General features: G+C 37.9%; 2 protein-coding genes across 3 annotated transcripts in view; one reads left to right on the plus strand and one right to left on the minus strand.

Moving 5' to 3' along the window:
- Positions 1-3782, plus strand: part of LOC107599439 (2-epi-5-epi-valiolone synthase-like) — a 5098-nt gene extending 1316 nt beyond the window's left edge. The window contains exons 2-5 of one of the 2 annotated variants that reach the window (XM_016291018.1): positions 193-826; positions 1640-1876; positions 2138-2390; positions 3191-3782. In XM_016291018.1, the coding sequence (XP_016146504.1) occupies positions 193-826; positions 1640-1876; positions 2138-2390; positions 3191-3276 (1210 nt within the window). In that variant the 3' untranslated portion in view covers positions 3277-3782. The remainder of the gene's footprint in view (positions 1-192; positions 827-1639; positions 1877-2137; positions 2391-3190) is intronic. The other variant, XM_016291020.1, reaches the window with a different exon arrangement.
- Positions 3783-4977: 1195 nt separating this feature from the next.
- Positions 4978-9580, minus strand: LOC107599418 (microphthalmia-associated transcription factor-like). The gene is made up of 9 exons (XM_016290999.1): positions 9472-9580; positions 8904-9125; positions 7288-7383; positions 7045-7159; positions 6801-6893; positions 6247-6303; positions 6038-6113; positions 5749-5896; positions 4978-5376 (listed from the first exon to the last, which is right to left on the minus strand). Exons 1-9 carry the CDS (start codon positions 9502-9504, stop codon positions 4978-4980), a joined length of 1239 nt encoding a protein of 412 aa, XP_016146485.1. The 5' UTR covers positions 9505-9580.
- Between the last annotated feature and the right edge of the window lie 6302 nt (positions 9581-15882).

Consider the following 15882-nt stretch of genomic DNA (forward strand, 5'->3'; position numbering starts at 1 on the left):
ATATATATATATATGTGTGTGTGTGTGTATATATATATATACACATATATACAGCAGTAAATATTTTAGATTTCAATTAGTTTGAAAACAGAAATATTGCAGTCAGGTAGCACCACTTATATTTTTTGTAATATTTAATCTGACTTTTGAAAAACAAGCTACAAAATGAGTTATGAGCTTTATATGTTGCAGTTACGAAAGCAGCTCCTCTAGTGGCACCACCTGGACAGTGGTCACCCCCATCACCTTCACATATACAGTTACTCAGACCAAAAATCTTCTTGACCCCAGCAATGACACTCTGCTTTTGGGCCACATCAGAGACACTCAGCAGCTTGAGGCCTTACGGTCCAGCACCAAGCCCTTAAAACGCTTCATAGTCATGGATGAGGTAGTATACAATCTCTATGGTTCTCAGGTCACCGACTACCTCGAGGCCAGACACGTCCTGTACCGGATCCTGCCCCTGCCCATGACGGAGGAGAACAAGTCCATGGAAATGGGCCTGAAGATTCTGGAAGAAGTCCACCAGTTTGGAATCGACCGGCGTACGGAGCCCATCATCGCCATCGGAGGTGGAGTCTGCCTGGATATCGTGGGTCTCGCAGCGTCCCTCTACAGAAGGCGCACTCCATACATTCGTGTTCCCACTACCCTTTTGTCGTACATCGATGCTAGCGTCGGAGCAAAGACGGGCGTGAATTTCGCAAATTGCAAGAACAAGCTAGGCACCTACATCGCACCTGTTGCTGCCTTCTTGGACAGGTCGTTTATACAGACAATTCCTCGCAGACACATATCTAATGGTCTTGCAGAAATGTTGAAGGTACATTTTTTTCCCTTTTTTGGAATATTTATTATTATAAGTTTTATTCTTACACCACTCTGCATCATATTTGCTGAATGAAATCCAATACTTGTTTCTTGTTAATTTTGGAGTGCTGATTCCAAAAATACGGCCTGTTTTTCTTCAGCACATCACACTTTCTCCCAAATTAGGATATGCATTGTTTAGCATTTTTGCTTTCGACAACCATTTGTAAGGTAAAGAAGTCTTGTATTATCCCTTAATCACTAGAAAGACCGCTACAAAGACATAAGTCTTATGAACCAGATTAAAACTATTTGTTCAAATCTCAGTCAATTTTCACATGTATGAATAATTCTGAAGACATTTTTATATCTAATCCTGATTCCAAGGTTCGAATTATGGCCAGTGATGGAAGAAAATGCAAACAAGGCCTCTGATGTTTTCTGCTACATCTGTGGGTGTTTTACTACATCCAAACAGCGACAGAAAATTACAGATTTTGTGAAAAAGCGTAATTATTTAAAAGCTTTTATGTTCTAACATTAAATGGAGTATTGGAATATATTTTTTCCACTCCTTTTTAGATTTTAAGTTAAATTATGCATCTTTTTGTCAAACTTTTGACATTTGACTGCTTTTGTTATTTTGTATTAAAGCTGATATATAATTTGATGATATTTTTTAACTCCGCATCATCGAATTATGTAATATTAGGCCTTTTTTGCAAATCAGCAGATTTTTTTTCAAGATGCAGAGCTATGTTTTTATTATTATTTGTCTTTTTTATTTATGTTTATATTTATTATATTTGTGTTTTTATTGTTTTAGATGGCTCTCATGAAGCACAGAGGGCTGTTTGAACTTCTGGAAATGCAGGGGCAGTTTCTTTTAGACTCGAAGTTCCAGTCCGGTATGGTTCTAGAAGACGACCTCATTGACCCTGCTTCTGTTTCTACCCGTGTCGCTATAGAAACCATGTTAGAAGAATTGGCCCCAAACCTGTGGGAGGATGATCTTGACAGACTGGTCGACTTCGGTCACCTGATCAGCCCAGAATTAGAGATGGTATCTTCACTTCATCAGCCGCACATTCTACTATTTTCAAAGGGTTGGGTGGGGTTAAAAATTTAAGTATTGTTTCGCTGCAAGGCTTTCAATATTCTTTTCTTAGGTGAGATACATTATTTTAGTCTGTCTGAAAACTGTCTAAAAAATTGTTCTCAGAATTGAATTCCTAAAACTGTGGTTCAGGTTTTGGTTATGTATGCATGCATGCATAATGCAGCAATAACTTTTTTTCCCGGGTTTTTTTTTTTTTTTTTTTAGAAAGTCCTACCAGCTTTACTCCACGGTGAAGCAGTGAATATTGATATGGCCTACATGGTGTATGTGGCATGTGAGATGGGGTTGCTCACAGAGCAGGAGAAGTTCAGGATCGTCTGTTGCATGCTGGGGCTGGAGCTGCCAGTGTGGCATCAAGACTGCACCTTTGCTTTGGTTCAGAAATCTCTGCGTGACAGACTACAACACTCTGGAGGGCTTGTGAGGATGCCTTTACCAACAGGCCTTGGAAGAGCTGGTAATATATTTGAATCTTAAGGATAACATGCTTAAAGGCTAATCTAGGACTGGAAAAAGAATGCCAAATGCAAACCATAAAAGACAATGAACCATATAATCATGCATATTTAGGGTAAACTGGCTTATCAACTTTTAAAAGGGAGGAAAAGGGAGACATGCCATGTTTTTTCAAATGTCATACCACCATTTAAACTCATATTTGGCACAATATTTTGGCATAACTTCAAAAGTCACAATATTGCATGCAACCATGGTCAGGTTCTTAGACATCCCTTCATCCTCAAAAAACTTGAACATTGAGACCTTGTTACACTGAGAAAAATGACCCTACTGTAGAGGGTGAAGCAAGGGAAAAAATTTATTTTAACATTGTTTTACCATGTTATCTGCACAAACAAATGTTAAGATTTTTCGGTAACACTTTATTTTAAGGAGTCCTTGTTACACATGTTACATGTACTTACTATTATAATAACAACTAATTATGCACAATTACATGCAAGTAAACCTAAGCCAAACCCTAATCCTAACCCTAACCATATAGTAAGTACATGTAGTTAATTGATATTACTCAGTACTTAAATGCATAATTACACTGTAAAAAAGGACACCTTAAAATAAACTGTAACCATTTTTTTATTAAGTACAAGCATATCTTACAAGTATGAATTTCATGACTTAAGGTTATTAAAAAGAAGAGATTTTAAAGCACCCAAAAGGGATTTTTAACATATCGTGTAAAGTGTTAGTCACATGATTTAGAAAAAGTATATATATTTTTTCTCATTCCTCACTTAGAAATCTTCAACGACACTGATGAAGGCACTCTGTTCCAGGCTTATGAGAAGTGGTGCGATGAACTCAGAACTGGTTCACTTCAATGAGACCTCAGCCAATGTTTACATACAAGGGATCCTCTTAGCTTTAACAATTTATACGCATGTATTATTCTATGACAGCTTCTGTTTCCTTTTTATTTTGTATACATTATGGGCATTTAAATGTTTTACATTTAAAACAATTGCTTCTCATTACTATAATTGCCATTTTTGTAAATGGCCGTGAATGGAAGAAGGCTGACTTGATATGTGAAGATCTTTCTTTAGTTGTGTTTAAGGGTTTCTTTCCCACCATTTCATATTGGACAAAGGAACATTTCGGTTAATAATGAAATCATTTATTAAAAATAAAAATAAAAAGTCTGTCTGATGTGTTTGATGTAATGCATGCAAGTTTATAATAAACAATTATCTTATTAGCAAGTCTCCATTATGATGAGAAAGATGTAGCCTATTATGTTTCAGAGCAACAATAGCTTCAGTTTTGTGAACACCATCACAAATACCACAGATATGTGCAGAAAACATGGCACCATTTGTCTGGTATTCAATTAATGTTCTCTTGTTTTTATGTATTCATAAGTCTTAAAAACAAACACAAGAATACTGGATATTGGTACAAGAATACTACTAGATTTGAATCAGATAATCTGATGTAAATTTTCACTCCTCTCTTCTTCAATGATTTGTTGCATTAATAAAACATTTTTGAGACCGTATTGACCTTTAAAAAATTGCAGTAGACAGAACTGATAACAAGTATAACATACTGTAGAAGAGACAAAAATATAGAAGAGACTTGTAAGAGATTTGTACTTTAGCTTTTCAGTAGCAAATCATTCATCATTATGGATACCCCATATATTTGTGATAAAAATTAGTTTTTATCAATCACGATTTTGACTTGATTTTTGATTAAAAACACTGCCTGGAGAATAATATCTACCATGCTGTGCAAAAGTACATACTGTACTGATAAATCAAGATTAATGTAAAAAAAAAAGTTAAAAAAAAATTCCTTTTAGTATTGATCAACATACATTGCTCAAATCTATTCTCTCTTCTATTCCATTTAATATATATCATATAGTAACATTAGTCAATCTTCTGCTTTTATTCACCAATTTATGTTACAAGACAGATTCCCAACAGCTTTCTCATGGTGATATGACGAACAAACTTCATTCCGTAAATGAACAAACTTCATATCAGTAAAATATTTCAGTGAGTTATAGCTAAAGACTGGACATGTTTTTGACGTTGCTCTTAGTGTTAATTAACAGTTGTAGAAGTGAATTGAATTGTGCACGCCTAGACATATGTTACTGGTTACTCCACCCCTGGAAATCCTACACCCAAAGAAGTTAAGTTGCATTTGTGGACAATATCAAGCCAACTCCAGAAATCACACTTTAGCAGTTTTTATTCTAGCTAGTTTTCATATTGTTCTAGAGAAATCCTTCATAAATCAACAAATTGTTAAAATCAGTGACTCTTAACTAGTAAACTCCAACATGATAAATGAAAAAAAAAATATATATATATATTTATATATATACACTAAATATTTTAAATATTCTAAAATACAAGAAAAGTACTGTACGTAATTGTGATCTTCATGTTACACATAATCTGGATTGAAAGGAAACCAGCTGAATGTAGCATGGGTACTCTCAGGTAACATGTCATTTTACAAAGAAATATCTAATCGTCTAACTTTGGTTCATCAAAAGTTTGTTCACAATGCTAACAGCCATTTTCATGTTCATCCATACTGCTGCTGCTGCTGCTGCTGTTGGATGGGATGGGGGAAGCAGAGGAGAGCAGGGGGTCACTGCTGCCCACTGGAGACAGGGTGTTGTCCATGAACATGTCCTCCAGCTTGGTGGAGGCCTTGTTGGTGCTGTCGTAGACCCCCGGTTCCCCTTCCTCCGTGGGGCTGTCGTTGTAGCTGATGGTGCCGTTGTTGAGGTCCAGAGTGGTGGTACGGGACAGGTCAGGACTGGGGAGGTGTGGGTACAAATCGGATGTGCAGTCCCCCATACCAGGCTCTTGTTTGATGGCTCGAGCCACCAGGTCAGTGGAACAAAGGCTTGGAGAGGCTACAACGGCGAGTCCATGAGCACGGGCTTGCATCTCAAGCTCCTGGATGCAAACCAGAAATGACAAATACACACTTTAGCATAAAATGAAGCAGTAGATTACTAAAAAAATGCATGTGTGCATGAAAAGTTGTGTGTGTGAACAGTAGGGGTATTGTGAACCAAATGCCATGTGTCAAAATGAGGGAAATTCCCCTTAATCAATTACTTCAGTGTAACTTTCGAATTTCATGCAGCTGAAGCACTGAGCATACTTTATAAGCTTTCAAAGCAATGTTACGCTTGCCATCTAATAAAAAAGCATTTCGTCAAAGGGCATGTCGAAACATACTTGTCCACATAACTGATCATGTTGCCTGGAGCTTTTAACCAATCACAGTATGTGTTGTGAGCTTTGGTTTATTATTAGGTTTACCTGAATACGAAGCAGGAGATGTCTGTTTGCATGTTCTAGTCTCTTTTGTCTGTTTTCCAGCTCTTTTGCTTTTTGCTGCTCTTTCTGCAGTTTCTTAATATAATCCACTGAAGCTTTCAGGATGGTGCCCTTATTCCACCTCATATCTCTGCAAAAACGAGATCCAGACGGTCACGCTGTAACTACTAAATTTATACATATTGGTATAGAATTGGCTGAATATATAAATACAGTATGTCATTGTAAACCAATGTTTATTTTTATTTCAATATACATTTTTTAGACTTACGGATCATTTGACCTGGGAATTAATGCCCCCAGCTCCTTAATTCTATCATTTATATTAAAACGCCGCCTCCTTTCAACTGCATGGATGGAAAAGCCAATAAAGATTAGACATTATTATTATTAATTTTATATTCTATTCTGTTATATTATAATTAGCATTTAAAATATGCCAAAAAAAATGTTCATGCATACAAAGTAATGATCACTCACTGAGGTTGTGGTTGTCTTTCTTTTGTCTCTCTTTTGCCAAGGCTCTGACCTCTATTTCTGAAATGCATAATTATGTTAACTGAAATGACTTTCTTCTTAATTACTAAACTTTCTATTACAGAGTTCACCGTTTCATCCCTAGTGCGTCAATGTATTCAAATGTGTTGCTGTGTGCTAGAAAATGTTAAATTAAATGTAAAAATATCATTATTTAAAAACTAAAAACTTAAAAATGAAGTACAAATGTGTGTGTGTGTGTGTGTGTGTGGAGTATGTTAAACAATCAAGTGTCCACATTGTGTGCAATTACTGTCTTTATCAAATACACAGGCAATTGTTACACATGCCAACTGTGCATTTGTGCATTGCCAACAGCTTGAAAATATTTTTTCTTTAATTACTATGTATGTAAATGTAATTTCGAATGTAAAACTTCTTGACACACATTAGGCAATTAAACAATATGTTCTAGATATAAATGTACAGTCTCATGGCAAAAAAAATCTCTTTATTCATGCTTAGAGCCTTCAGAGGCCGAGGAAAGGGACACATACCTACTGGAAAGCATTCAGGCCTTTGATAAGTGTCAAACTTGCCACATGATCCAGGCTTGTCCATCATGTGCATCATGCCAGGTGCTGGGGTAACTATTTAATACAATATATCTGACATTGATATTGTGCATTCGGAACTGCACACAATATGGATCATTTTACTATTCCTAAGAATGGTGGGTTTTGGCATGGTAACCAAAAGTTGTTATAAACATTAATTATAGGTAAGATAATGTAATTTTACCAGATAATTCCCTTTTGATGGCCGGTAGGTTAGATGGGCAGGAGTTGTTAATGGTAACCCCAGCTGCAAGAGCATGATTGTTGTACATGTCCAACAGGTTTGCAGAAACTGGAATCTGAAAAATGATACACCATAACCACAAAAATTTCAATGCATGTGTTGACTGTTTAGGTGCTTATATGAATCTTAAACATAACAAACATGCATGATACTACAATCCTGACCATTTATTAGGCCCTTTACCGTATTAGTCATTTGAAGTCCTGCATCCATGAATCCTAGAATGTCATCATTGTAGCTTGATTCCAAACTTATGATGTCTTCAATTACATCGTCCATCTGTAACAATTCAAATATAATATAAAACAAGAGCATAATGTGTTGACATCACCTTCTAATTAGTGCTTTATGTTAGTAATGAAGTCATAAACTGGCTAATAAGAAATGCTAAACCAATAAGATAATTGACTATTAAAACAATGAAAGATGACCATACACCACATACATGAATAATTTCTTAGAACTTCTATGCTTTTTTCTCAGCTGACACCTTTGACTTTCCTGGAAATCCTTACAGCACTGATGTACTTTAGATCAAAGGCTATACTACGGCATCATCAATCTCTCACAGACAAAGGCAGGAACTCTTTGAAGAAATAGTGAGAAATTTTCAGTTGTGCAACTCACATAACTTGCTTTTTTGACATCTAATAGGGCTCAGCATGAAGTTACTTAATACTCATAAAAATTTTCATCCTTGATTTGGTCTGGGTAAGATTTTAAAGAAAATAATGCTTTTATTCAACAAGTGACAGTAAGGGCATTTATAATGTTACAAAAGATGTTTAATTGCAAATACTGTTTTTTTTTTACTTCATTCATTAAAGAATCCTGAATTTTTTTTTAATCAAGGTTTCCACAAAAATATTGAACAGCACAACTGTTTTCAACATTGATAATTATAAGAAATGTTTCTTGAGCACCTAATCAGCATATTAGAATGATTTCTGAAGGATCATTTGACACTGAAGACGTGAGTAATGATGCTGAAAATTCAGCTTTTCCATCACAGGAATAAATTAATTTTAAAATAAAATAAAAAAGCTATTTTAAAGGGGTCATATGATGCGATTTCAATTTTTCCTTTCTCTTTGGAGTGTTACAAGCTCTTGGTGCATAAAGAAGATCTGTAAAGTTGCAAAGACTAAAGTCTCAAATCCAATATTCTTTATAAAAGTTCAGAGTCAGCCACACCTACCTAAAACGGCTCGTTCTAACACGCCCCCACATATCTACCTCACTATGTGGGAAGATTTGCATAACGCCGCCCAAATGTTCATGCAAAGAGAGAAGGCGTAACTTTTATTCTCACTGTAGTTGCATAGAGGAGAAACAATAATGTACAGTATGTGGAAAATAATGTGTTTTTTAACTTTAAATCCCATAAACACATTTCATTACACCAAATAATGTTCTTTTTAGCAGCATCATATGACCCCTTTAAATTGTAATATTATTTTCATGAAATTGTTTGTACTATATTGCTTATCAAATAAATGTAGCCTTTGTGAGCTTAGGAAACCTTTGAAAGTTTTGAAAGGTAGTGTTTATAAAAATATTTGTAATAAGAAAAATATCCAAAGGTTTGTGCTTTGGTAAAATACAAATCATATGGAGAGACATTCTTGTTTTCCCTTTTCCTTATTTATCTATGGACATTATTCACACACATTTTAGGAAAACTAAGCTGCGTTGGAATCCTGTCACTGTATTCACCATATTTTGACACTATAATTTGGCAAAATGTATTATCTGAAAGTCTGATTGACATAACTGGTGATGCCAGCTTTTGCATCTACCTCTTTCTCACAGTTGAGGGTGAGAAGGGCCATAGGGCTATTAGGAGCGCTGGCTCCTGGTCCAGGGGTCATGCCGTGCTCTGTGGGCTGGCTGGGGCCGGGCCCTGTGCTGGCCTGTGGGCTTAGCTTGGCTCCCAGTGCACTGGACAGGTAATGCTTCACCTGCTGCCTCTGGGTCTGCTGGATGTGGTACTTGGAGGGGCTCTCCAGGTGGGTTTGCACCTGAGTTACAAATAGAGAGGTGATGCCAATATGGTCAGACAGACATTCAGATACTTACTAATACTGTATGTTATCTGTGCATATGATTAATTTCTATTCTGCAAAGAAAATTCTTTTTTTATAGAAAAGAAGCTCATATTTGATACATTAAATAACTTTATAATTGCTCTGTGTATAAATATTGCAAGCATGCTAAAAAAGACAAAACACACAGGCTTGTCTATGAGTCTGAGAAAGGAAATTTAAGGAAACACTGATTAGAAAAAACAGTCGATAAACAAATGTAATCAATGCCGCAAAATGTTAAACTATTTCTGTTTTAGATCAATAAAAAGTATCATCTCACCTGGTAGTTACTGTACTCTAGCATCTCCAACATGTTAAACAAGACTATTTGTTAGCTTAAAAAATATTCCCTTTGTGGATTCAGTTTATGATGTGCAAAAATTGACCGGTCGTCTTGGCAAGTTGAAGATATCAATGCCAAAGAAAAGACTGAAGATGTATTTAAGGGGCTGGGAGGGGATTGCTGTTCTCATATTGTTTTTTTACCAAAACGATGAATTTATGCCTTTATAGAGTTCATTTGACGTCACTAGTCCATTTCCACAATAGTCCCATTGAAACGATGGGTTACTAATGTCTAAACTGAAATTGGCTTACGGCTAACTAACGTTTCATCTTTAGTTCCACTCATCCTGCATAAAACATTGTTTGTTCTCAGCATCCGGCATACAATCACTGCCACTGTTAGTCTAAAAACAAGACAGTTTAAGTTGGAGTTATCTCTGAAATGTTGAAGGGGGAAAGAAAGGAAAGAGAACTTTGTTGCCTAATGGGCCTTTGGTAATTGCATTTTTTAAAAGCTGAAATATTGTGCACACGTATGTAAGTGCGCACAAACAAACTCACAGATGTACAATTCATATCCAGTTGAACCACTGGATTAGAGGCAGCGTGTTCTGTTTTCTGCATATAGCTAAAGAGCTGTTGGATATACATTATGTTATGAAAACAATAATCCTCAAGCAACCACTTCTCGAAATGTTTTAGTAGATCATTTTAGATTCATACCTCTGCACAAAAATGCAAAAAAGCTTAGAAAAATATAAATGCTAACAACCGTTAAAAAAGGGCATATGAATAAATCAATTAAATGTTAAAAAAAAATTTAATCATCATTTACATAACCATTTTTTTGTGTCTTTTGCACATTTGCACAAAGCACATGTGTGTGTTCATGCATACATTAGATATCCATTCAAACACAAATTAAAATTGTTTATACATGCCTATGACCTGCTCATAACAAGCATGGGATCTGTCCAATCAAAGATTAACATCCATTTCTTGGAAGTGCCTCAGGTACTTTTCATTTCATAATTTGAATCTGTTAAACTGCAGAGCTGTTATTTAAAATCAATAAGAATAACTGAAACAGGTCCATACACAGGACTATAATTTGGTTTATATATACAACAGTGACATGTTAGCACTATTGTTATCATTTCTATTTTAACTCTTGATATATATAAAAAGGTGATCAAGCAAAAATGAATAGCATCTTTCTAACCCTTCATTCATTTACATGACTTGGTATTCATTGTATTCACAGATGAGCAGGGCAAGCGCTATATTCTTCTTTTAATAGCTATTTTTTAAATGGTTTCTGTGAAAAAAAGTTTTATAAAGAAGATACAATCCCCACATACATTAAAGGTACACCACTGATTGAAGTGACTGGAGAATAATTAATATTTCTACAGCTCTATGGCAAGTTGGTGAGCGTGGTTTCACCAAGTACAACATGTTCCTGGATCAACATCTTTGTTGATCCTGGAACAACATTCCAAAGTTAATCAATTCCACACCAACTTTAAAAACTTAAAAGGAAAAAAAAAAAGTCATGAACAACCTTTGCTTTAATTTGAATTATATTATCGGTTCAGATGATGTTCTGGACAACAAAAGAACCAGCTCTGGACCTTGAGGTGGACAGTAACGAAGTACATTTACATGAATACAGTACTTAAAGGTAAGCTATTTCGGAAAAGCTAGCAATAGCCAGCAAGTATCCTGGAACAACATTCCAAAGTTAATCAATTCCACACCAACTTTAAAAACTTAAAAGGAAAAAAAAAAAGTCATGAACAACCTTTGCTTTAATTTGGATTATATTATCGGTTCAGATGATGTTCTGGACAACAAAAGAACCAGCTCTGGACCTTGAGGTGGACAGTAACGAAGTACATTTACATGAATACAGTACTTAAAGGTAAGCTATTTCGGAAAAGCTAGCAATAGCCAACAAGTTTTGAACACGCGTGCAAGACAGAACCAATCAATCACAGTGAGCGTTCACTCACTTCTGACAGTGCATTCAAACAGGGCTGCATTTACCAAAAGTATCATAAGAAACCATTGATGCTTTTGGGAAAGGCAGCCCAGAGCAATGTTCATCAGAGAACAGGAAAAACATATATGTTTGAGTTATTTCACAATAAACAAATTGAAATTGTAGCCTATATAATTTGTGCAATTACATTTATTTAAACTGAACGTTAAAAGTCCATATTGATCACTTTATTCTGTAATGTTAATATAAATCATACAGTCAGAATAAAAAGGTTGCATTTTATGCATGCAACAGCCTTTCACTGGCAGTCCCTTATGAAAATGAACCATGGTTTTACTAAAGTGACCTTAGTTCAACTATAGTATTTGTAGAGTTCCATGGTTACCACTACAGAACATTTTTTTAACCACGCGCAAACAAAAATATAACCTAATAAGTTGCAATTAAAGCGTATTAAATGTTAAAATGTGTTTCAAATATAAAGTTAAGTGGGTATCATCCATTTTACTCTTAGTAATTTAATAATTTAATACATTTCTTAATTTAAAAGTGCATCGTAGAAGTATCGTATCGGTATCGTAATTGTCGATACTGGCCTTTAAAAGTATCGGTATCATATCGAAATCAAAATGAGTGGTATCGCCCATCCCTAAGCAAGATCCCACCCTCCCTGCATAATCACTCTGCAAAGCCACGCCTCCTCCAAAATACGTGAACGCGCATAGGCAGACCAGAGGCTGACCAGCGACAAGATGAGAGATGGCGTTGATGTAGGATTGAATGCAACGCTGTCAGAATTCCTAATTTTCTTACCAGAGAGAAAACATTACAGTACAGAGCACATAATATTACAATAATAACGCCTTTCATTCTCGCTGGAACGCGCTGATGACATTCAGAATATGGAGCCTAAAGGCCTGTTCACACCAAGGATGATACTCTCAAAACAATCACTTTCAAAACAATTTTTTTCCAGCTGATGTACGATAAAAAATTGACAAGCCAATCAGAATCCGTTTGCTGGTGTGGATGCTAATATTGTTATCTTTATAGTTATCGTTCTTGGTGTGAACGGGGCTTAAGTCTAATTGTGAACCGCTCAGAAGTGACAAACATGGAAGTGCAAGGAAGAGATTAAAACAAAACAACAGTCACAAATTAGAAGTACAAAACGAGGATTTGTAAAGAAGAATGTCGGAGGATTTCAATATAAGTCATGAGGAGACTGGTTTTCCTTTGCTAAAGTATGGAAACTTTGCTTCCTTTGCTCCTATAAACAAACGTTGGTTTTCATGAGACTTACCGTCACATGCACAATGCCGACATCTTATGTCATCCTCCCGGAGCTGCTTCTGTGTACAACTGCTGGCGCAAGCTAGTTTAAAGTGATTATTACGTTTTGAATATGGATATTTTTCTTACAAAAACACATCGATTCCCTACAGGAGGCCTTTGTTCACCCCCCGGAGCCATGTGAGACACTTTTTATTATGGATGCATGCACTTTATTTCACGCACCCCCCGGAGCCGTGTGAGACACTTTTTATTATGGATGCATGCACTTTATTTCACGTCTTTTGGTGTTTTGATGAACTGCAACACCCACTGACTGCCATTAAACAGCTTGGAAGATCAAAGTAAATTTTTTATATAACTCCGATTGGATTCATCTGAAAGAAGGAAATCATATACGCCAATGTAATGATTGGTTTTAGAGTCCCTGCAGTAAAGGAAATAATTATTGGATTTTTATGGATATATAGATTAAAATTGATCGTGGGCATATGCAGAACATGTACAAGTGCAAATAGTCAATGTTTTTATAATAACATTACTTTTTTTTTTTTTTGCACTGAATGAATGCAAGGGGAAAAAAATATTAGGTGCTACTGATCCTTTGCATAATGCGTGTGTGTTTATGTATACATTCTTATTTAAAGGTGGCCAGACATCATAAAATTAGTCTCGTGTGGATTCTGTAGACAGCAGTGTCATCTAGACCATACAAACTTTAGTCAGGGCATATAAGAACGTCTCAGTTACGTATGGTAACCCTCGTTCCCTGAAGGAGGGAACGGAGACGTCACGTCGCATGACCGACGAAATTGGGATCTCGCTTAGAGGGACCAATCTACTTCGAGTGTAAACTAAACAAGCCAATGCACATTGGCATGCGATTATTGCATCCAGCTGCTGCTGATCACAGCGTGAGTATAAGTAGGCAGCAGATGCAGCGCATATTCAGGTTTTTGCTGAGGAGGATTCACACTTTTTGGCGTAGGCCAGGGCTTCTTCACAAGAGGACCAGCTACTGCTGCTATGGCACTACCCAATGAGTAGACTGGATAACACTGGGAAAACGTACCCGTTGTACTTGGAACAGGGGCGTTACGGAAGCTCGAACCTTCCCGAAGGAGGTTTCGAAAGCAATACACATATGGAGATCCCTTAGGTGCATATGGAAGAATGGAGGTGATTGAACCCTCTTGGAATGGTAGAAGTCTGCCGAGGAAACACGGGCTCAAGGCTATACCGTGGATTTACACATATGAGATCCACTTAGGTCTTACATATGGAACCCAGCCTTCTACCGGTTCTCGAGGATTCAGCGAGTGAAGGCCTGGCGCCGGACGCTCCACCACGTCTGGCTGCCGAGGGGACGGAGGAACTCAGCAGGGTCTACTATATGAACTCTCTGGAGTGGTTTTGCAAGCCGACCCGAAGCCGGGGCCTCTCAGTGCTTCTACCCATTTGAGGTGAGAACACAGGAGGATACAGGCTCCACACGAATGCTATAGAATCTAGCGAATGTGTTAGGGGTCGCCCAGCCCGCAGCCCTACAGATATCTGTCAGCGAGGCGCCACGAGCCAGCGCCCAGGAGGATGCAACACCTCTAGTTGAGTGAGCTCGCAACCTGAACGGGCAGGGCACACCCTGTGCCTGATAAGCCAGGGTGATGGCATCCACTATCCAGTGGGCCATCCTCTGCTTTGAGACGGCATTCCCCTTCTGCCGGCCTCCGTGACAGACAAAGACTGGCTGTGTGCCAGTGCGTCCATGCCGAGTGTTCCCTCGTTCAGGGCGAAGAACAACTGGCAGTGAGAGGTTTCTGGAGAGGCAAACAGGTCTACCTGAGCGGCTCCGAAACGTCCCCAAACCAGGTGTGAGAGCACCAAATCCCTGTGTTCGCACAACTGATCCTGAGACTGCTTCGTCGAGGTAGTTGAGACTGCGAATGCTCTGTTCTCTCAAGGGAACAAGGGGTACCTCCACAACTTACGTGAAGACATGGGGCAACAGGGACAGCCCGGAGGGCAGGACCTCGTACTGATATGCTCGTCCTTCGGACGCGAACCACAGCAGTGGTCTGTGGTGCGGAAGGGTCGACACATGAAGTACGCGTCCTTCAGGTCGACCGCTGCAAACCAATCTCAGGGATGGATGCAACCGAAGATGCGTTCCTGCGTCAACATCTTGAACGGTAACCGGTGAAGGGCCCAGTTCAAGACACGCAGGTCCAAGATTGGTCGTAACCCACCGCCTTTCTTGGGTACAATGAAGTAGGAGCTGTAAAACCCCGTCTTCATATCGGCTGGAGGGACCGGCTCTAATCGCATCCTTCGCCAGCTGCACGCCGGGGCAGGATGTACCTGATGGCCTCAGTTTGCTTTGGTCAGCGGAAAACCACTGGGCAAGTTCTCCACCGTGTCGCCGACAGGCCGGCCTAAGAATCGTGTCTTGTCCATCTTGCGCATGTCAGCCAGCCAGAAATGGCGCTCCCGGACCCCCATAGTGGACAGTGCTTTTCTTTGCTCTCACTAGTACTATCATTCCTTGGTCTAAAAAGTTGGGTTCAATAAAAAGTTCCTGCTGAAGAGAAGCATTATTCTGTAAATGCCTACAGATACTGCATCTATGGAGAGATTCATACATTCATAGACAGTTTTATCATCTACCCACAGGATAATGGTTGAGGGAGGTAACAGTCAATAGTAAACCTTGTCCTTGAGGAGTTGGTGACATTTTGTTGGTGACTCGAGGCTAGTAAATTGCAGTTATGTCGGGTGCTGTTCATTAAAAGACATATAGACAAAATGCATTTAGACTAGGGCTGTCAGTTTAACGCGTTAACTTAATTAATTAGTTATGAAAAAATAACGCAATTAAAATATTTTAACTCAGTTAACTCACTGGCCCCGCCCCCAGACCTGTACATCATGTTACATTTCATACAGTTGACTGTTGACAAACATGATGCAGGGCAACAATTCCATAAATACAGTTATGCCCTAAAATTCAAGATATTGGGGCAAAAATGCCCGTATGAGTTTTTGTCTCATATTTATATCACCATAAGCGATATCATACAAGCAGCGGGAGCAATATCACACGAGTGCTGT

Source organism: Sinocyclocheilus grahami, unplaced genomic scaffold (assembly GCF_001515645.1).
Source record: "Sinocyclocheilus grahami isolate Dianchi unplaced genomic scaffold, SAMN03320097.WGS_v1.1 scaffold266.1, whole genome shotgun sequence".
In the NCBI taxonomy this organism is placed as follows: Eukaryota; Metazoa; Chordata; class Actinopteri; order Cypriniformes; family Cyprinidae; genus Sinocyclocheilus; species Sinocyclocheilus grahami.

Bases quoted from the DNA above. Each gene is read 5' to 3' on its own strand.
- LOC107599418 (XM_016290999.1), bottom strand. From the start codon at position 9,504: ATGTTGGAGATGCTAGAGTACAGTAACTACCAG. The intron at 7,384-8,903 runs GTAGATGCAAAA...GAATTGTTACAG, and splicing joins CCCTCAACTGTGAGAAAGAG to ATGGACGATGTAATTGAAGA. The intron at 5,897-6,037 runs GTAAGTCTAAAA...TCGTTTTTGCAG, and splicing joins ATTCCCAGGTCAAATGATCC to AGATATGAGGTGGAATAAGG.